Here is a 22,924-nt window from a genome sequence, read left to right on the forward strand (position 1 = left end):
TTGCTGGAATGATGTTATGTTTGATGATTTGGTTGATGTTGAAATATTGCATGTTTGTTTGGATGTATTGATGATTGATGAAAAGGCATAAATTGGGTAGGAATATAGTTTGATCGTGATTCTGCAATAATCTGCAGAATTCTATAAACTGTAACCGAGAGTCATTCGTGACAGTTCGGTGTTCCTTTGGTGTGTTCGATCTTAACTGGATTTTCCTTCTGAAGAGAATTTCAGTTAATGACCGTTCGGTCTTTTATTGGTAGGTTTGAACACTAAATACTTAGTTTAAGTTTAGTTTTCTATTTCTACTTAGTCATCAGCCTAGTCAGGATATTCAAATAAGTTAAGTAATCAACATTATAGTCGTTTTCAGTATGTGAATAGATGTTAGGTTGTCTTCGTGGTCGGCTTTATATATATATATATATATATATATATATATATATATATATATATATATATATATATATATATATATATATTTCTATTAGCTAGAGTGTTCGGTCTCTACAGTGCTAGGTCTGAGACTAGCACTCAGTCTCTTCAGTGTTCGGTCTTAGACTAAAGATGAGTATTATTAGTGCTCGGTATCGTACTAGTTCTCAGTTTCTTCATATTATTCAGTTTGCTATTGGTATTCGGCGTCAAACAGTATTCGGCCTCAATAAATGGTGTTCGGCCTAGAATCTTAGTATTCGGCCTAGGCTTAGTAGTGTTCGATTTAAACTCTTAGGAGTCGGGTCAATGAAGTGGTTAATTTGGTAAATAGCGTTCGGTCATGTTAGTTACTAAGGAGTGTTATTCCATTCGGTCTCGTTCATAAACATGATAATACCTCTTTTGGTCTTGTTCATGATTAGTATTTTATTTTATCATTCTGTTTGATTGAATTGATAGTTAAGTATGATGATATTGAAGAGTGATATGGATGTAAAAGAGAATTCCAAGGAGGAATATCTCATGAATGGTATTGGAATGGTAAAGTATGAATGTGGGCAAAGCTTAGCTGGCGTTATCCTGATATTTCGTGATTGCTCATTCTCACGTAGAGAAGAGTAACTCATGTGTGGGAATGGCAGGAGGTCCTAGACCATAAGGTGAACTTGGGCGGAACAGACTAACCTTGGGTGGCAGCTGTTGAAGGTATCCTGGCTATTACATCACCCGAGTGCAAAAACGTCGTAGCTATACAAAATTCATACAGTCCGGACAGTTAGAGTAAAGTGGTCGATCATTGCATGCATTGACGTATAATTATGGTTGGATGATTGCATGATTGACTTATTGATGTATATTAGATTTATGTGAAATATATGTTTTTATTGAATTAATTAAATTACATAAACTTACCCTATTTCCTTACTTGTCTGTATTGTCCGTTCGACCATCATTTCCTGTTGCAATGATCATCCTGTAGATGTGAGCAGAAGGGGAAGAGTGTCTACTGGAAGAGGCTCTGGAAGAAGTGGAAGTGAAAGCTGAACCATAGGACCGTTCAGTCGTTAGAATTGGTTCTATTTTGTATAACCGATCGGTGTAAGCTTAGTCTTGGAACCGTTCGGTCTAGACCGTCGTTTTGTAAAGTTTAAATTCTGAAGTATTGTTGTAAGGCCGTTCGGCCATAAACGTACTTATTCTCTTTCAGAATTGAATTGTAATATTGTTAACTGTGAATATTCTATGGTATGATTTTATAGTGTATTTTTGGGATGTTACAGAAACACCACAAATCATCATTTTTTTTTATTTTGTAAATTTATCCTTTTATTGTAAAATATAGTTACACAAGTTATTAAAATGAAATAAAATATGAAATAAAAAGTAACAATCTGAAATAAATTTAAAAAGAATCAGAATAGTAAAATAAACCGTGAGAAAGTGAGTGAACAATTACTAATATGCATCAAATAAAATAAATATCAAACAATAACAAAGATAAAAAAAAACATGGAAATGTGGATTTATTAATGCATGGAATGTGTACGAAATCAAAAACTCATAAACATAATGTAACACCCTTAATTTTTGATATCTTGAAAGTATGACAGCATTTGTACTTGAAAAGATCAAGGATAAATTGAAAAATTTATCAAAAGAAATATTATTATATTTTAAATAAAACATATCAAATAAAAAAATTTAAAAATGGATTGCAATAAAACTTGAGAATTTTAATGAAATTTAATATATCTTCAAACATAATTGTCTAAAATCCAATTACATAACTAAATGTTTATTTCAATTTATACATTACTCCGATAATTTCTGGAACATAAAAAAATAATATTTCCTTCACATCTCTCCTCTCTCTCGATCATTGCTCCAAAATCATATACAATTCTAACTAAACTCACATATAACATACATTATACGATCATTGTACAGACATATATAGATGTATAAACACAAACAATCAGATAATCTAACGTTTTTATTTGTTAGATACTTAGCTTTATTTCAAAAGAATACTAAATTTTTATCTGGACGATTAATGATTAACGTTGGTAAAAAAAAAATATCTTGAGCATATACCACATGGCAGAAACCATTTAATTGCATCATAAGATAGAATGAAAAGACATCTTTTGCTAACCTATAAAATTAATGGATACACTTATAAAAAGAAAACTTTTAACAAAAAATAATAATGAGTTTGTCACACTTATTTTAACTTCCAACCAATAAAATACGAATCGGTATTTAATATTTTAACTAACACAAATAGCTATTGCACAAAATTACTAGAAGAAAATTACGGAAGAATTTAATTAAACTTATTATAATGGTTTAAACTTTTAATGACTTCTTTTGGAGTGTTTATTCATACCATTCTATCCACATGTTATCCTCCGTCATAAACAAAATATGCAGGGTGAAATAAATAAAGTTACCCCTTAAAATAGAGTTCATCAAGTTTGAAGGCATACTGCAAAAAGAATAAGTATTTCACATAATGAATAAGTCTGGTCAGAAATCTGATACGAGGGAGACACCTGTATCAAATTAATGGTTTGGAAATATCCCTAATACTAATTAAATGATGCAATATAATTGGACTGGACAGATAAAAAATTGTGGTTTACAAAGTCTGGGAAAAACAAAGGATTTAAAGTAATAGCACGGCTGCACCATGAGGTATGGCCAACTCAATAAAATAAAGTACTCAGCCACATGACATAAATAAATGACTCGAGGAAAAACAAGAATAATTCTGCATATCTTTCTTGACAACAGTGTATATATATTATAATATATAACAGCTAAGAAATGGAATAAAAAAATAAAGAGCCGAGAATCATGTCATAAATGGTTTAACATAGTCAAAGATAATTATACGATTGTGACAAAAGAGGACAAAACCCGTGAAGAAATGACAGAAACTACGGTTTTTTTATTCTTTGTCCAAAAGCAAGGATTATATGTACCGTATTAAAATTATAGATAGTATAAATTTTACACTATGATCGATACATATACTGTCTTTAACAAATTATTATTAAAGAAATACCAGTACATGTTATGATATTAATAGACCGACTGCTCTCGGTCTACTTCTTAAAAGAAATCAAATAAGCCATAAAAAGAATGTGGGCAAATAATAAAAACATATATATGTGTTTATTTTTTTATCATAATAAAAAATAATAAAATTATTATTATTGTTTTTTTTTATAATTATAAAATTAAATATAATTATTTATTGTAATTTATTATAAATACTGTTCATTTATTTTGTGGATAATTTTTTAATAAAAAATATTTAAGTTTAAAAAATAGCTAAATAAAAAACAATAAAGTTTTCAAAAATAAAAAATTAATAAAATAATTTTTTTAATTTTTTTAAAAATTATTTAAAAAATAAAATTAGAAAATAAATATATAATACACAAAAAGGAGAAATCTTTATATATATATATATATATATATATATATATATATATATATATATATATATATATATATATTGGTATAGATTTAACTTGAATGAAGTTCACCTATATTGAGCTAATAACATATTTGTGTTAAAGTTTGGTCCATTAAGATTATTAGATCTTGCTGAAGACATGCACTTCACAAATGGTTTTCCAAAATCCTCTTATATTTATTAGACAGGACACCAATAACATAAATACTCTATATTCTTTAGTATTATAAAAATCATGGAAACCTATTAAAAAAATCTGTGTATCTAAATATGATTTGTTCAACCTAATTGACTAAAAAATTTAAAATTTAACACTAACTTCAAATGAGGTGGGGTGAAGGAAACCTAAATTTGCAGCAGAAAATGAGAAGGATTAGTGGTGAACTTTGATGAAGAAATATGGGTTACAGATATAACTAATTTGTTTAAATATAATTCTACATAATTCTACATAATTGATTGGGTTACAGATATAACTAATTTGTTTAAATATTTTTTTTATAAACAATCAATTTTGAGATATAACTTATTATAATTTTATTTTTATTATCATAATAATAAATTAGGGGAAATACGTGGGTTCATATTTTTTTATAATAATAAAAATAATAAAGTTATTATTATTATCATTATTATAAAATTAAATATAAATAATTTTTATAATTTTAATGTAAATAATTTTTATTTATATTATAAGTGATTTGATAATTATAACTTTAAAAACTGGTTAAATTTAAAATTTTTATAAAATTTACAAAATAATTATTTTAATTTTAAAAAATTTTATTTAAAAAATAAATTTGAAAAAAAAGCTCTTATTAGATATAGATCATAAATAAATTTATATATATTTTTTCAGTTATTTCTTTTAAACTAAATATTTTTTCTCTTTATTTTTGTTTGTTTCTTTTTAATTTTTTTTTCTCTTCCTTCTTTTCTATTTTTAATAATAGAACAATCTTTTCTTTTTTCTTCTTTTTTTCTATTTCTGATAATGAAGAATATTTTCTTTTATCTTCTTTCTTTTCTATTTTTGATAATAGAGAATATTTTTTTTCTTCCTTCTTTTCTATTTTCATTAACAGAGCAATCTTTTCTTTTTTTTCTTCCTTCTTTTCTATTTGGAAAAAAAAATTTAATAACTTTTCTATGAGAAACTTTTTATAACGTGGTGACTTGATTCGTTTTTAATATTTTTTTAAAAATAAATTTCTATAAATCAATAAAATGATGTCCTGTTATAAAAAAAGTTATTAACATATCATTATCTTTTCTATTTTGATTAATATTTTGATTAATAGAGCACAAAAAAAGAAGTTGAAGATGGAGAAGACAGTCGTTTCCATTTTGTTTCAGAAATATTAACCCCTTAAGAGTTTTTCAATAGTATGATTTTTAATCTGTTGCAATTGAATATGAATTTCTTATATATAATATAATTCAAGGTTTTATTTAATTAGATAATATTATATATTTGTTTGGTTTTGATTATGGTTATTTGTTAAGGTAGTTTTACTTAGTTTACCGGACATAATATTTTTTGAACAGTGAATAAAAGACAATGATTTATTTTCATAGGCTTTTTGCAGTGAAGACCACTCCATTATTTGTTATCCTTCAAATACTACAAAGCAACTTTTGCTAAAAGTAGAAAGTGGGTTGACGAGGGTTTCATCGAATTCCAGTGTGTCCATAATGAATCCCGGTGTCAATAATTGTGAAAAGAGAAATGAAACAGTAATATATTTTTATATTTTTTTCACATATGAAGATAAAATAATTATAAAAATATAAATTTTTATATCTTTAAAAAAAAAAAAATATATATATATATATATATATATGTATATATATTATCAAGTAAATATAAAATATTTATATATGTCATTATATTTTATGATGATAAAAAATAAATGTTTGAAGAAATAAATTATAATAAAAGAAATTTGTTTTGATGATCTGAGCGCTTAAAGACAGAACTTTGTCTTGTAGTTATTTTCACATAAAAGTATTAAAATCTACAATTATTTTGAACATAGTGGATCAAACAGATGGGTGGCTTTTCTTTTGTGGATGATAAAAGTTTTTCATGAATCAAATAAAAAATTGATAATGATTTAGTGAAAATTAAAATGGTTAGTTAAACATCCTTTTCAAACTAATTCCAACTAGATTTAATCATTTGTAAAAGATGTGTCAAGCAGTCAAATCGACAACACACTGATTCAACGTTTACATATAGTGATTTGAAAATAAATCTAATTTCTAAAATAAATTTAAAAATTTAAAATTAATTGATATTTACAAATTGATATGAATTGTTTGATCAATTACTTTATAGTGAGTTAATTATACTTAGTTTTTAAACGTTGAAATGAAATTGAATTTTCTTACTATAATAAATTCTGTATTGATTTCATCTCACATTGATAAATGAAATGTATGGTGTTGTGGTAGCTTAATGAAGTGATAAACTATACTTTTCACTTAGTTCTCTGTTTCTATATTTTCAAAACATTCTTTCGTTTTAATTTATTGTATAATACTGTTCGTCACATTTAAATTATTATTATAACTAAACTCTTTAACATGGTTGAATGTCAAAGACATCATATACTTATTTATAAAGTATATTATAAAATTGATACAAATTTATGAAAAAAATAAAATATACTTTTACTTGAAATAAAACACTTAATTTGATTATCCAAATCAATTTAATTTTTACTTTTCTTTTCTCTCTCTCTCAACACAAAGAAGAGAGGATGAAATTTCTACAATGTGGTGTCAAGGAAAAAAGATGAAATAACAACATGATAATTTTAAATTATGTAAAACATAAGAGAAGATAAGAAAACTACTTTTATAAAAAAAGACCATATACGAAAGTAGATGAGATTAACATAAATAGAATAAGCCGTTTTTTAAAAAATTATTTTAACCAATAATATATAGATTACCATATTTTATTTTAAGAGATGTAAAATGTGCTCTAAAAGTTTTTAAGATTTTGTTTTTTTTATAGATTTAATTGTTTCAAATTCTCGTCAATTTATATATTTTTAATTGAGTTTAATGTTACTTTTTAATTAAATATTTTTTATATTTTTTAATTAAATATTTAAGGATTATTTTTTCATTAAACGTGGTTGTTATTTTATTCTATTATCTTTTCTTACTTATTTATTACTAAATAGATCCAAGAAAATTTAATAAGAAATGAGGAAGATTTTGAACCTTAATTAAACCTTTTCTTTTATTATTAGTGAATGTGAATGAGACGCCACTTTTTTTGTTAATCAATTTAAGAGTAGTTTCAAACTTTTTCCTATGTACGGTTACTATAGACTCTAAATAACTTCTTGTACTCCACACGGATTAGGATAGAATTTTTGTGACATCCCAATTATATAGAAAAATATATATAATAAAGACGGCATCATGCATAATATAAGAAAACAGTCAAGAGTAATTAAGGATTACAGTCATCCTCAAAATAACTTCAGAAATTAAACTTCAACTCCAAAAAGATCTAAACTGTAAACTTAAAGGGAAACAGTATTTCAAAATACAAACAATAATCGATAACATCCTAAGAAGACTAGGCAGCATCATTGTCCTCAACTTCCAAGGCCGTCTCCAAAAGAACCTCCTCGCCATCTGCTCCCACCCAAGTGGATGATCATCGCAAAAGAAACATACACAAGCAAGGGTGAGCTAGATATAAAAAACATGTTATTCAACCTCACACGACATGCAAAAGTCACTCAAAACATGGTAAAATGACATCATAAGACTTGTTACTTTATAAACCGACTCGTCAGGACTAGAATGATTGCCGATCTATGGCGGGTTATGCACTCGTGGTGGTCTCTACTGCTTTGCAAAGCCATTGCCAATGGGTTCCACCCTACCACACTCACGAGGTTAGTCCGTTCCGCGCCCTAGAGCATACTGGAAGCCTCCAAGACTAGGACCTCCTGCTACTACTCACCACATGATTCAATCATCTCTACTTGAGAATGATTGATCATTGTAGTTTCATGAAAACCCCCAAAACTGAGCTGTCATGCAATCATTCTACACATACTTGAATCTCAACAAGAGAATTCACTATGGATCACAACATGAGGCACCACCATGTAACCCCCCTATGAGGTCCATGGAATTACGTCCATCAGACTTACCTTGAAAATCACATACTTTCACTTTTATATTGCATACAAACATAGATATAATACTAATTATACTTCAAAAGACCACAAACAACTTAATAAGTCATCAAAAATCACATGAAACCATTCCATGTACATTAACAGACAATAACAGTCCAAGAAGACCCATTAAACAACACAAAACCCCTTAAACTCATACTTAGACCAGGAAAATAACTTTGAAACTATCACCAACAGTTCCGGAAAGGCCCAAAACCCCTAAAACGACCTAAAGAACGTCCAAAAATGATATCTGGAACCCCAAAAACCACCCAAAATTGTCCTGGATGATTTTCCGACGATAATAATCGATTATCATATGTGATAATCGATTATTTGCAAGAGCTTTGAAGAGGATACAACTCTCTGACTAAAATAATCGATTATCAAGTGAGATAATCGATTATTCTTATTAGTTTTTGACAGCAACGTGATTTTTTGGTTTTGGTGCATCTTAGACATATCCAAATGAACAAATTAAAATCTGTAACACTAATATTGATATGAAACATGTTTATAGATGAAAGTAAAGTATTGCATTGGTCATTTGGATAGGAAATAGATGTACTAAACCAACTCAATTTCTACTCAAAAACATCTAACTCAATAACTAGAGGATCTCAAACCCAATTCTAACACTTTGTACCTATTCTGACCAATTTGGTGACTCAAACAAGTCAATCCACTTGCTAAGACTGCCCCAATAGCCCAATTATACCCAGAACCCCTAACTCTCAAATTCACTACCTCACTTCCTCCAAAAGGACCTAAAACACTACCGAATCACCAAGTTTTCTACCTAGCTAAAGTTACAACAGATTTCACACTCCAAATCACTTCTAACATGATCTAATACAGTAGTTAAGTTCATCAAACTCACTATAAAGTGATCAATCACAGTTCCATCAATTACACCATTCAATTCAAACCATCCTATATACTTGAAATCCAAAGTACCGTACAAAACCTTACAACAATCCAAAATTCAACATGCATTCATTTACAAAGCAGATTCAAGAAATAATTCAAACAAAAATAATTAGCTCCCCTTACCTTGAAGTTGATCAGTATAGCCAACTAGAGTGCCCTAATTGTGCCTTCACAGAGAGAACCCAAACAGTGCCCTACAACCACCTAAATGGTGATGAAAACAACTCTTAGAGCTAGAATGGGAAGCTCTCAACTCCGTGAACGAAAGCACACTACCTATTTGAAATTTCAACGGTGGGAAGTGGTGGAAAAATAGAGAGAAGTCAGAGCACGAAGAAGAAAATGGAGCTGAGTTTAGAGAGAGAAAGAGTAACTGGATGAAGAACTCAGAGCTGGAAAATGAGACCTCTTTTAAGGTCCTAATGTGCTTAGCTTCTTGGGTCAGGCTACAGGACCCAATAGCCTTACATTTTCATACTCTTACAAATTTCAGAAAAACGTTTGTATTTGACATTTAATATTGAACTTTAAATTAAACTGTTATTTTACGTTAATGGTTGGTTCATATTTAAGTATTTTCGTAAACATAAAGAAAAAGAAGCAAAGGCCGTGGAAGAAGTTAGAGGAAACATGAAGGTGAAAATTAGGAAAAAGTAAATATATGAAACAACAATGCCATTTATATAGATTATCAACGTGGACAATCAAATCACGTCAAAACTCAGATATATGATTCAATATGAAAAGAAATTAGAAAAAATAGAAGAAGAAAATCTAAAGTTCATTCCAAAACAGGTAAAAAAGGACAACCCAATTCAATGTTCATAATAAGCACAGGCATGCTGCAGATGACATTACTACAAAATATTCTTTTTACTGTATCTCAAATAATTGATTCTTTTATGCTACCCAGTCCACTCATAAAGGCAATCAAAAGATGAAAATAATTAACTTTAGGAAAAAAAAAGACTATTTTCGCAGCCTTTTTTTTCATCAACCCCACTTAACACCTTTTAATAAAAATATTAAATAAAAGAATTAATAAAAAATAGTTGTGGGAAGAGAGTAAAAATTAGGAGGTGTCAAATCCAAACTTTTGAAATTGAAATCCTGGAAATCCACTCTATAGTATTAAAAAACAAGTACGACCACGTGGTAGATTATCGAGTACTTATAAAATACAGCACTCCCACACTGCTCCATCTCCATGGTCTCTATATATACCTGCCATTGTTACTCTCTATACTCACACAGAAATTCCCACATTGTTTCTTACATACAGTTTCTTTATATCCTACCAGTGTTTTGGAAGATGGGATTTTCAAAGGATAATGGTTACAGTAACAGTGACCCACTTAACTGGGGCATGGCTGCGGATGCTTTGAGAGGTAGCCACCTTGAGGAGGTGAAGCGCATGGTGGAAGAATACCGTAACCCCGTGGTGACGGTAGGTGGGAAGGGCCTCACCGTGTCTCAGGTGGCGGCGGTTGCTATCGGCGGCATAAGGGTGGAGCTGGCGGAGGAAACCCGGCATGGTGTAAATGACAGCAGTGATTGGGTGACTAAAAGTTTGGTGAACGGCGTTGATACTTATGGGATCACCACAGGCTTCGGTGGAACCTCCTACAGGAGAACCAACCAAGGTGTTGCTCTCCAAAACGAACTCATCAGGTCATTCTTTCTTTATCTCTACATAACTTTATTTTAGTCAAACTTTCTGTACAAATTTAACTGACAAAAAATATACAAAATACTTGTTACTGTGACTATCATTATTTAAATACAAGAAATGCAAAAAAAGAGAGGACAAAATGGTCTCTGCCAACTATTAATTAGTAGAAGATAAAAGTAATTATTATCATTTATTTATTTATGTACAAAATTTTATAATTCATTTCAAACTTAGTTATGTGTGAAAAATAAAAAGAGAAAAATAAATAAACGGGGAAAATGTTTGTGTATCAATGCTATGTGAAGGTGGTAGCTCTGCATTTTTTAAAGGTATTATTATATAACCGAATGACAGAGTATAAATAACTTTTTATTGTCATATATGGTATAGTACAAAATAGGTCTTTTAAAGTAAGATATTTAGATTAATGATCTCTATTAAAAGTTTGACGTAAAAGTGAAATACCGTAAATTTATGTTTCATTTAGTAAGGTTAATGCAATTTTTTTTTAATTTAATTGGTTTTAAATTAAAATTAAAATTTAAGAAAATATCAATATTTATTCACAAATAATATAAATAAAACAATCATAGGAAAAAATGATAAAATAAAAAATTTTGAACATGGAAGTATATGAAATATCTAAGATGTAAGAGTTTGACAAATACATTATTTTCTATAAACAGCTTGGTTATATTTGGGGAAGCCTTGGCCCCCTAATATTTTTTACAAATATATAATTTAATACGTAAATAAAAATATTTTCTTTTAATTTTAATATATATTTTATATTTGGTACATTCAAAAGTTTAGTATACTTATTAAAAGATTTTGACACCCAAAAGTATTTTCAAAAGATCAATCACTAGATAAGAAAACATCTAAAAAAAGTTAGAAATTTCTTAAGTATAGGTATGTAAACTAAATGTCTAAAATATAGAAAAATGCATTAAAAGTGTTAAAAAAATACTAAATAGACAAATTTTGGTCCTTTCGGAAATGGTCAACAGATTCCTCACCTTTTCTTGAACAATTTTCATGCGTATTGTATCTCAATCCGAGTCATGTAAAAAAAAGCTTTGATTGTTTGATATTTGTCCCTATAAAAGTTGTATCATAAAATCTATGATTATTTTATAAAATGTAGAGACACTACTACAAAACTTGGGTAAAAAATTAATTTTTAACTATTTGTAATGTTTCTGACAAAATTAAATAAATAGTAAAAATACAAATAAAACAAATTCAAGATACGGAAAGTGAAAACAAAAAATAAAATACCAAATTGTAACATAAAACAAAACAACAACAATAATAACAAAAATTAAAAACACAAAATCAAAAACACAAATGGATTATAACAACAAAAATTAGAAACACAATATCAAAAACACAAATGAATCAAGAGTTAATTTTCTAATGTGAGAGTAGATTAATAAAATTCTTTTTATACCAATAAAAAATTTCATTTCAGATATTCATGCATTATTACTATTGATATTTCCAAAACAACCATGGTTTCAATTTCGATAATACAATGGATACATAAATCACCAACTTCACTAATACATTCAAACTAGAAAACCCCATTGTAATTATAATTGGAGAAAAATGTCCACCAAAACAAAACATATACACCAATCAATTCAAATTTGCAAAACAACCTTAAAAAACACTTATGAACCCTATAATTTGATAAAGAAGTTAAGAAAGTAGAAATTTGTGCCTCGAAATCAAGAGGTAAAAGAAGGTTGTGATAAAACTTGATATTTACATTGGACTTGCGCAATCCTATATAAATTTTGGGTTTTAAATCAAGTCTCAAACAATTTAATGTACTCATTTACAAAATTGTTGCCATGCATTTTTTTCATCATTTTTCTTTTGGTCTAATGTAAACTATGTGAAGTGAAAGACCAATTTTGCACTGATAATTGTTTATACAACTTAGTCAACATATTTTTAGATATATATTCATTACTTATCATGATGGTTATTTTTTTTTATAAATTTGGCGATGGTGTTTGATAAGTATTTTTTTTGCAATAGATTTTTAAATGCTGGAATTTTTGGCAATGATAAGGAATCTTGTCACACTTTACCTCAATCAACTACAAGAGCATCCATGTTGGTTAGGATTAACACCTTGCTTCAAGGATATTCAGGCATAAGATTTGAAATCATGGAGGCCATAGCCAAGTTTTTGAACCATAACATAACTCCTTGTCTCCCACTACGTGGCTCAATCACTGCATCAGGTGATATAATTCCTTTCTCATATGTTGTTAGTCTCTTGATTGGTAGGACAAACTCCAAGTCTATTGGACCTAATGGAGAAGTTCTTAATGCTAGAGAGGCCTTTCAATTAGCAGGAATTGATGGTGGTTTCTTTGAGTTGCAACCTAAAGAAGGATTAGCATTAGTAAATGGAACCACAGTTGGATCTGGCTTAGCTTCTATAGTTCTTTTTGAAGCAAACTTACTTGTCATCCTCTCAGAAGTCTTGGTTGCAATTTTTGTTGAAGTTATGCATGGAAAACCAGAATTCACAAATCACTTAATTCATAAATTGAAGCACCACCCTGGCCAAATCGAGGCTGCAGCCATAATGGAGCATATATTGGATGGAAGTTCATTTATTAAGGAAGCACAAAAGTTTAATGAAATTGACCCGCTTCAAAAGCTTAAACAAGACAGGTATGCTCTCAGAACATCACCTCAATGGCTTGGACCACAAATTGAAGTAATCAGGCATGCAACAAAGATGATTGAAAGGGAGATAAACTCTGTAAATGATAACCCCTTGATTGACGCTTCAAGGAATAAGGCACTTCATTGTGGAAATTTCCAAGGTACCCCAATTGGTGTTTCAATGGATAACACTCGTTTGGCCATAGCATCAATTGGAAAACTGTTGTTTGCCCAATTCACTGAACTTGTGAATGACTTATACAATAATGGTTTACCTTCAAGTTTAGCTGCTAGTCCCAACCCAAGCTTGGATTATGGCCTCAAAGGATCAGAAATTGCAATGGCATCCTATTGTTCAGAACTTCAATACTTGGCAAATCCTGTCACAACTCATGTGCAGAGTACGGAGCAACATAACCAAGGGGTAAACTCGTTAGGCTTAATTTCTGCAAGAAAGACAGCTGAAGCATTAGACATCTTAAAGCTCATGGCTTCCACTTTTTTAGTTGCATTATGTCAAGCAATTGATCTACGACATCTAGCAGAAAACTTGAAGAACATTGTGAAGAATATTGTGAGTCAAGTGGCAAAAAAAGTTCTCACAATTGACATTAATCATGAGGACTTGCTTAAAATTGTTGATGGTGAGCATGTTTTTGCTTATATTGATGATCCTTGTAGGACAACACATCCTCTGATGCAAAAGTTGAGGTTAGTCCTAATTGATCATGCATTACAAAATGGTGACAAAGTGACAAGTTCAAGCTCTTCAATCTTTCAAAAGATAAGTGCTTTTGAGGAAGAACTCAAAGTAATTTTGCCAAAGGAGGTGGAAAGTACTAGGGTTGAAATTGAGAATGGAAATCCAGTTATTCCTAATCGAATTAGGAAATGTAGATCTTACTCAATGTATAAGTTTGTGAGAGACACTTTGGGCACAACTTTACTAACAGGCGAAAAAGTGACATCACCTGGTGAAGAATGCGATAAGGTATTTATTGCATTGTGTGAAGGAAAATTTATTGATCCTATGTTGAATTGTCTAAAAGAGTGGAATGGAACACCTTTACCAATATGATAAAATGGTGTTACCAAGATATTTGTTGCATTGTCACTCTCTTTCTTTGTTTTTCTTCCACACATTCTCTTACTTGTTTTTCTTCTCTACTGCACCGTAAAAGAGAGAAACAGAGAGAAATGTGGTGTATTGTGAGTTTGCATTATAAGTTTGTGAGTGTACTTGTTTGTTGTGAGAATTTTATTTTCCTCTCGTAACTTAAGAGAGTGTTTGTTTATTTTTCAATAAAATTACTTTGCTACCAATAAATTAACATTTGACCTTGCTGTTTAATAAGAGCTTATGCATTAGAAACAAAATTCTTGTACATAAAATTAATAGAAATATACAAACAAGTTTTTTTTTAATACAAATATCCAAACAAAGTTTAAAAATTAAAACAAATAATAAAGATAATTTCCTTGTTTTGTGGTTTATGAAATCATCACCAACGAAATCGATTAAATTATTCTTTCGTTAATAAAATATTAAACGTGGTCGATCGAACTTATTCACATACAACATTATTAATGCTAATTTACACCACTTAAGCCTAATAAATAATTGGATAATACAAAAAATAATTATCATGTCATGTTTTTTTTAAAATTTTAATGAAAAAGAAAAATAATTGTTCATACAATGTTTTTGACAGATTTTTTTTTCTGAGAAATTATAGTTTTTTTACTGATATAATTTGTTGAAAAGTCGAATATTTGCCAGTAAAAAATAATAGATAAAGAAACCAATACATAAATATTTGAAAAAACAATGTTAATTGTTTACTTTTATGTATTTTTAGTATGACACAAGAGAAGATAATTGTAAAGTTCTTACTTCTAATTCTATTTCTTTGTTAACACTAACAACAACAAAATTCAAAATATAAGATCTTAGATCAATTACTCTAACAAATATGTTCACTATACCAATTGTAATGATAAATTTTATAGCTTTATTTTCAGATAATAAGCAACTAGAATTGTTTTGAATACAGAGGCTCAAAGAAAAGGATTAAGGGTTAGGTGGCATTTGCATTATATACGTTATGTAGTGGTTTAAAGTCTATTTGGTGCACTTTAAAGCTTTAAAATAATTTCTATTATAAAAGTTTGATTCTAATTAACCTACCTACACTTTTACTAACGTTTTTCAAAGTCCTAGTAAAAGATTTGGTCTAATCTGAATTTTATTTTATTTTTGATTTGGTTTATAGAGAAATATAGCCAATAAAATAGTACATAAAGGAAAAAAAAATAATGTGATAGACATTTTACTCATTTCTAGTAAACATTAAAATCATGAACCTTTGCAACTTTATTTAAGACTTTTAGAACTTTTTGCTAGTTAATTATTTTAGGCAAAGAAGCCACTATAATGTGTAAAAGAAAGTAATAATGAAACCTAATTTTGATGATCCTTCTATGTACTGAAATATGATGCGTTTGCATTATATTATTTAAGATTGAAAATGTTATCTATTTGGTTGCATGGTACGACACAAAGTTTATGGATCCAAAATGTCGTTGTACTTTGGGAATTGGAAAAAGTTTTTCGGTCCCATAAACATAAAGAAAAAGTCAACGCAGTTGATTGGTTAAAGTTAGAGAGAAAATAATGAAGGCCGAATTTGGGGAAAAGGAATAGTTGAAACAACCGTCTCATTAATCCCTCTGCTTGTCAAACCAATATGGATTACCACACAACAAATCTTAATTTTAACTTTTTATCAAATATATATTAAACCCCATTTTATTAATTTATTCTTTCTTTTAATTAAACCCCATTTTATTGTAAAATTAGCAAATTATGATTGTAACATAACTTTTTCTCTACAAAGAGGAAAGCCAAGCCTATCCTGGGAGGTGAAAAAATTACCCGAGGCCACGTGCACCTATTTTTCCGCATAAAGTTGGCACATCTATTTTCATGCTACACCACATGCATGGTTTTCGCATTCCAATTTATTTTACTAAGTTTCACTTAATTACTTTTACTCTTTATTTTCTCACATAATTACAATTTTCTTTTCTTTTCACCAATTTCATTATTCACAGTTTTTTAATTATGTAATTATAACTAATCCTTTTGCTTAACATCTAATATTAATAATGTAATTATTCATTTCAATAAATATGAAGAATTTAAATCAAAACATTCAGTGTTTATATTTTCTTTTATTGTAAGTGTTATACATAATCATTTGTATACATATATTCGTTGGTATATCGAATTCTTTTAAATTGATAATCAAAGTAGATTGATTAATGTCAATAAGATTTAATAAAATTGAGTTGTGATTAAGACGATTCTAATAAAAAAATCTTTAAATACAAATCAAAAATATAAATATTGAAATTTTTATTAATATATTTATTATAATATTAATTATTAAACCAATTAAATATTAAATTAACTTAAATATTAAAATAGTTTTAGTCGATGACCCACTCAGTTAAAGTATTCGAAAAACTAAAAAGTGAAAGAAACTACAAGTAAATATTCGACTTCGTACATCCGAAACATAATTAATATCTCTTTTACCATTTGCAAATCTGAATTTATAATTTTAAATTCATATTAATTTGAATGAGTGTCTACAATAAAATAAATCCATATATGATCTTAACTATTAATAAATAGTTTAATGAATGATTTATCCATAAACCTCTGGTTCTCTTTTTCCTCTTAATCTCACTTACCTCTCCATTTCCTCAACATTACCCAAATCACCACCAAAAATAACTTGGATCGGACCCACCATTCCAACAGCTATATTACCAAAGTACTCTCACTCACCTCAGCCTTCCACGTGCCACCATCCCAACCCTCCATTCGTCTCCCTCATCCAACGGCCACTCCCCTTTCTCAACTAACCCATCGGCTTACCCACCCACACTCAATGTCACCAACCCATCTATATATACAACCCTTTTTCCTCACTTTCTTCAGCAATCTTTTCTTTCCCATTCCCCAAAACAACAACTTTCCATTTACCATTATCGTGCAATTCCACATTTGTGCATTTTCTTCCTTTCCGATTTCCCATAACTTCCCATCTACCTACATCTTCATCCCCACACTTCTATTATTCATACACAAGATCTTCACAAAAACAACAACCTTAATTTGATTCTTTCCACGTATATATCTCCTATCTTTCAGGATGGAATATTCCAATGGAAACCACACCAATGGCGATGCTTCATTCAACCTCTGCAATGGAGCCAGCGACCCACTCAACTGGGGCATGGCTGCAGAAGCTCTGAAAGGTAGCCACCTTGACGAGGTGAAGCGCATGGTGGAGGAGTACCGTAACTCCCTGGTCACGTTAGGTGGAAAGACCCTCACCGTGTCTCAGGTGGCGGCGGTTGCCACCTGCCATGACCGCAGCGTGACGGTGGAGCTGGCGGGGGAGAGCCGGCGGGGAGTGAATGCCAGCAGTGATTGGGTGATTGATAGCATGAGCAGAGGCACTGATAGCTACGGGGTAACCACGGGCTTCGGTGCAACCTCACACAGGAGAACCAAGCAAGGTGGTGCCCTCCAAAACGAACTCATCAGGTCATTCATTCGTTTTATTTTTTTTTATCACCGAAAACAAATTTATTTCCGAATTAAAATTTATGATAATTAGTTTTAAATTTTTAATTAATTAATTAATCATTATTGTGGTGGATTTGGTGTTTTTTTCTACTACTGAATGTTTTGAGGTAGGTGGGTTATCAGTGATGTGCAAGATGCAATTAGGTGGAAGTCGTCATCCATTATTTTTCTTTTCTTTTTCTTTTTCGTGTGGTTTGTAGATTTGACACTGGTGCGTAATTTTTTCTATTGCGTCTAGTTTCGATTGAAAAAAACTCCCATGATGTTTTATTTGAGAAAACTCCTGTTATGTTACGAAATGAAAAATAGAGTAACATAAAAAGCTGTTGAAAACTTATGTGCAGGTTACAAAAAGTCAATAAATACCAGGCTTGGAATATTTTAAATTTATTGAGTAAATTTAGAAACAAGGTTATTTGTCGGTTCATGGTTGAAGCTAGTTTTTGTATCATAGATAAATGAGGTGTTTATTTTAAGCGGACAACTATTAGAAAAATTTTAAGATGCTTAATATTAAAGATTGTACAGAATTTTATTAAGTTTAAATAGTTATAAAATTATTTTATATTATCAGTAAATGGCTTTATTTTAATAGACGATTTTTTAAATAACAAAAGATTTAAAATAGAAAAAACTACTTGGCAATTACATTTTTCTCTTCCAGCTATTTAATTAAAATATAAATTAAATTATTAAATAGAAAAACACCTTTTCTAGATGATAAAATATTTGAAACTTTAAATTGGATAAAGTTTTATTATTTTATTATAGAAATAATTGAATTAAAAATAACCTTATTATATTTTTAGTATAAAAACTATATACTTCCCTAGTATTAACCTTGCTGTTGAGGGTACGTTTCTGTTTATTGACCAGACAATATCTAACACAATTCAATCCTCTGTGAACCAATATGTCTTAAACTTGAAACATGTCTAATTTTAATTAATATGGTTGGTTTTTGAGTTTGATTTTTTTATTTTTAATTAAAATGTTTTAATTTAAAATTAAAAAAATAGCCTATACTTTTATTTTTAGAATAAATGACCGTGGAAGAATTTTTTTATAAATTTTTAAAATAAAATTATATTTTACATTACTCAAAAACACTAGTTGTGAAATAAAAGTATAAAAAAATGCATGTTTTCTACAAATCATTGGTCACCTTTTTCCAAGTAACAATTTTCTGTTTCTTATTTTAGACGGTGACTCTAGCACAAGGTGAGTGGTCTCCATTCCACGATGTGTTTGGATTACATGTTTGGTTTTATAGATACAACAATTAGGAATCCATACAAAGGAAAAAATTGTCCCTTTAAATAAATAAGTATAATTAAGAAAACCATGTTTACAGTAATATTTATCTCCAATGAACATACTACTAAATGAGCAAATAAGTCATTATATAAGTGTTGAATATTGTTTACTATTATTATCGTTGTTATATTAATGCAAGAAAATATAAAATAAGGCGAGTTTTGGAGACACTAGTCTATTAACTCTGGAAAATAAATCAAAAAGTCCTAGTCAAAGAAAACGAAGAGATGACTTGTCATTTCTTAATTTTTCTTCTGTCGTTTGTCTTTGAGCTGATATATAATCCAATTAAAAGTGAAATCATGGTCACGAATTTGTAGATAAAGACTATTATACTGTACGAATAAATATTAAATAAATAAACGAGAATTAGAAGTAAGACAATATTAGACCGCATGTGAAGTTCTCTGAAAAGTTTGTGAACTTTGTAAATAAAAATAAAACTATAAACTTTTTTAGGTATAAAGTGTTATCATGGGTGGGCCAAAAAATTGGGTGCTGATATATATAGCTGGAATGTCAACATTAATTAGTAACCGATTTTAAGGTTCTTCGTTAGAGCCATGTACGTGGAAAACACCATAACCATTCATCCCACAACCTTATTCTACATTTAATGTTCTATTTGCATTTTCTTTCCATTACTGTTTTATAGTCATGTAAAAAGGAAAAGAAGAATAAAACTCTAATGCATGTTTCAACCAGTTGTTATATTAAATGACTATGTCGGAGTTATCTATGGATTCTTAGAGATTGAGTGGCTTTAAATGATTGGGATTGTTATTTTAATGAACTTGGACTTTTATGAACACAATTATTTGACTGGGTATGAAAAATTTGGAAAAAGACCACTTTATTGTGTTAGCCGTTCACCGAACGTGTTTACTATTGGTTTATAGTATGTTATGTATTTATGCAGTTTCTGTCATTTTGTTGTTATTTTAGTTTTTAGTTCACACTCACATGATATATTAATATTGGTTTTGTTTAAACAGATTTTTGAATGCCGGCATTTTTGGTAATGGCACAGAGGCTTCTCATACATTACCTTATTCATCTACAAGGGCAGCTATGTTGGTTAGGGTTAACACTTTGCTTCAAGGATATTCAGGCATTAGATTCGAAATTATGGAGGCTATTACCAAGTTTTTAAATCACAACATAACTCCATGTCTTCCACTACGTGGTACAATCACTGCATCAGGTGACTTGGTTCCTTTATCCTATGTTGCCGGTCTTTTAATTGGAAGATCAAACTCCAAGTCAATTGGACCCAATGGAGAAGTACTGAATGCTAAAGATGCCTTTAAATTAGCTGGAATTGATGGAGGTTTCTTTGAGTTGCAACCTAAAGAGGGTTTGGCACTTGTCAATGGTACAGCAGTGGGATCTGGCTTGGCTTCCATTGTTCTTTTTGAGGCAAACTTACTTGTTGTTCTTTCTGAAGTTATGTCTGCAATCTTTGCTGAAGTTATGCAAGGAAAACCAGAATTCACAGACCACTTGACTCATAAATTGAAGCACCACCCTGGTCAAATCGAGGCTGCTGCTATAATGGAACACATACTAGATGGAAGCTCATACATTAAGGAAGCCCAAAAGTTACATGAGATTGATCCGCTTCAAAAGCCAAAACAAGATAGATATGCTCTTAGAACGTCTCCTCAATGGCTTGGACCACAAATTGAAGTAATCAGACATGCGACTAAGATGATTGAAAGGGAGATAAACTCTGTTAATGATAACCCCTTGATCGATGTTTCAAGGAACAAGGCACTTCATGGGGGCAATTTCCAAGGTACTCCAATTGGTGTTTCAATGGATAACACCCGTTTGGCCATTGCATCGATCGGGAAGCTCATGTTTGCCCAATTCTCTGAACTTGTGAATGACTTGTACAATAATGGTTTACCTTCAAATCTAACAGCCGGTCGCAATCCAAGCTTAGATTATGGATTCAAAGGTGCTGAAATAGCAATGGCATCATACTGTTCAGAACTTCAGTATCTGGCCAACCCTGTGACTAATCATGTGCAGAGTGCTGAGCAACATAACCAAGATGTCAATTCCTTAGGCTTGGTTTCCTCAAGAAAGACTGCTGAAGCTGTAGAAATATTAAAGCTCATGTCTTCCACTTACTTAGTTGCATTGTGTCAAGCCATTGACTTGAGACATTTGGAAGAAAACATGAAGAACGCAGTTAAGAATGCTGTGAGTCAAGTGGCCAAAAGAGTTCTCACAACTGGGATCAATGGTGAGTTACATCCTTCTAGATTCTGTGAGAAGGACTTGCTTAAAGTTGTTGATCATGAATATGTCTTTGCTTACATTGATGACCCCTGTAGTATAACCTACCCTTTGATGCAAAAGTTGAGATCAGTTCTGGTTGATCATGCATTGCAAAACGGTGAGAAAGAGGGAAATTCAAGTAGCTCGATTTTCCATAAGATAAGAGGCTTTGAGGAAGAACTGATAGCCCTTTTGCCGAAGGAGGTAGAAAATGCAAGGATTGAAGCTGAGAATGGAAATTCAAATATTCCTAACAGAATTAAAGAATGCAGATCTTACCCATTATATAAGTTTGTGAGAGAAAGCTTGGGTACAAGTTTGCTAACAGGGGAGAAGGTGAAGTCACCTGGTGAGGAATGTGACAAGGTTTTTACTGCATTATGTGAAGGAAAGTTTATTGATTCTATGCTCGATTGTCTAAAGAACTGGAATGGTTCTCCTCTACCAATATGCTAAGATTCCTCTACCCACTTATAAAGATACAAACTTTCATTTTTCATTCACTGTAATCTATCTTATTGTAATCATAGTAAATGTAATATATTTCAAACTGTCATCACAAAAATTCTATTTCCATTTACTGCACCTTCTTTCTCTATAAACAACTTCACTATTGTTTTTTTTAGTATTTTTGTTCATAATTCATATATTTTAGATTTTAAAATATCGAAATTAAACATGCAAAACCAAATTGCTGAAATGATTGGTTTGCGGGATTGAAATGTGAATGATGGCTCAAATTGTTCCAGCAATATACTTTTGGAGTTCTGGATGAAATAGGACGGACAAGGATGAGCACTTCACTTAAATAATATTTTATAAATATAAAATATATAATTTTTGTAAGAGTTATATATTTCTTAATAATATATTTTATTTGGATTGTTTAATACATTAGTTCAAGAAAATATTAAATTATGTATATATTGTTTCTAACACAGTATTGCCCTTTATCTTTGTGCTAGAGAAAACATAGGTATGGTTGATTATGTGTTTTTCATTTTCGTTATACTATTTTATTTTAATCAGTTAAAATATAATATTTATATCAATTTTAATTTTAGATACATTAAATCAATAGATATTATTTTTTATGAAATGCATATATCTGTAACAATATATAATTTATATCAAAATATATTAAAGTGTTCTATTTGGTATGTTAATTTAACATGTAACAACGTATAATATGTTTAGTTGCAGCAGTAGAAGATAAATAAATT

The 22,924-nt window shown here is 29.8% G+C and overlaps 2 protein-coding genes across 2 annotated transcripts; both read left to right on the forward strand.

The window, feature by feature from the left end:
- The first annotated feature begins 10,308 nt into the window (after nucleotides 1–10,308).
- LOC108324227 (phenylalanine ammonia-lyase 2) lies at nucleotides 10,309–14,740 on the forward strand. The gene is made up of 2 exons (XM_017557099.2): nucleotides 10,309–10,740; nucleotides 12,791–14,740. Exons 1-2 carry the CDS (start codon nucleotides 10,382–10,384, stop codon nucleotides 14,508–14,510), a joined length of 2,079 nt encoding a protein of 692 aa, XP_017412588.2. The 5' UTR covers nucleotides 10,309–10,381; the 3' UTR covers nucleotides 14,511–14,740.
- Nucleotides 14,741–17,448: 2,708 nt separating this feature from the next.
- Nucleotides 17,449–22,281, forward strand: LOC108324009 (phenylalanine ammonia-lyase 2). Its single transcript, XM_017556790.2, has 2 exons — nucleotides 17,449–18,053; nucleotides 20,408–22,281. The coding sequence occupies exons 1-2, from the start codon at nucleotides 17,656–17,658 to the stop codon at nucleotides 22,155–22,157; spliced, it is 2,148 nt and encodes a 715-aa protein (XP_017412279.2). The 5' UTR covers nucleotides 17,449–17,655; the 3' UTR covers nucleotides 22,158–22,281.
- The last annotated feature ends 643 nt before the right edge of the window (nucleotides 22,282–22,924 follow it).

The sequence above is a fragment of the Vigna angularis genome, chromosome 3 (assembly GCF_016808095.1).
Source record: "Vigna angularis cultivar LongXiaoDou No.4 chromosome 3, ASM1680809v1, whole genome shotgun sequence".
NCBI classification, from domain to species: Eukaryota; Viridiplantae; Streptophyta; class Magnoliopsida; order Fabales; family Fabaceae; genus Vigna; species Vigna angularis.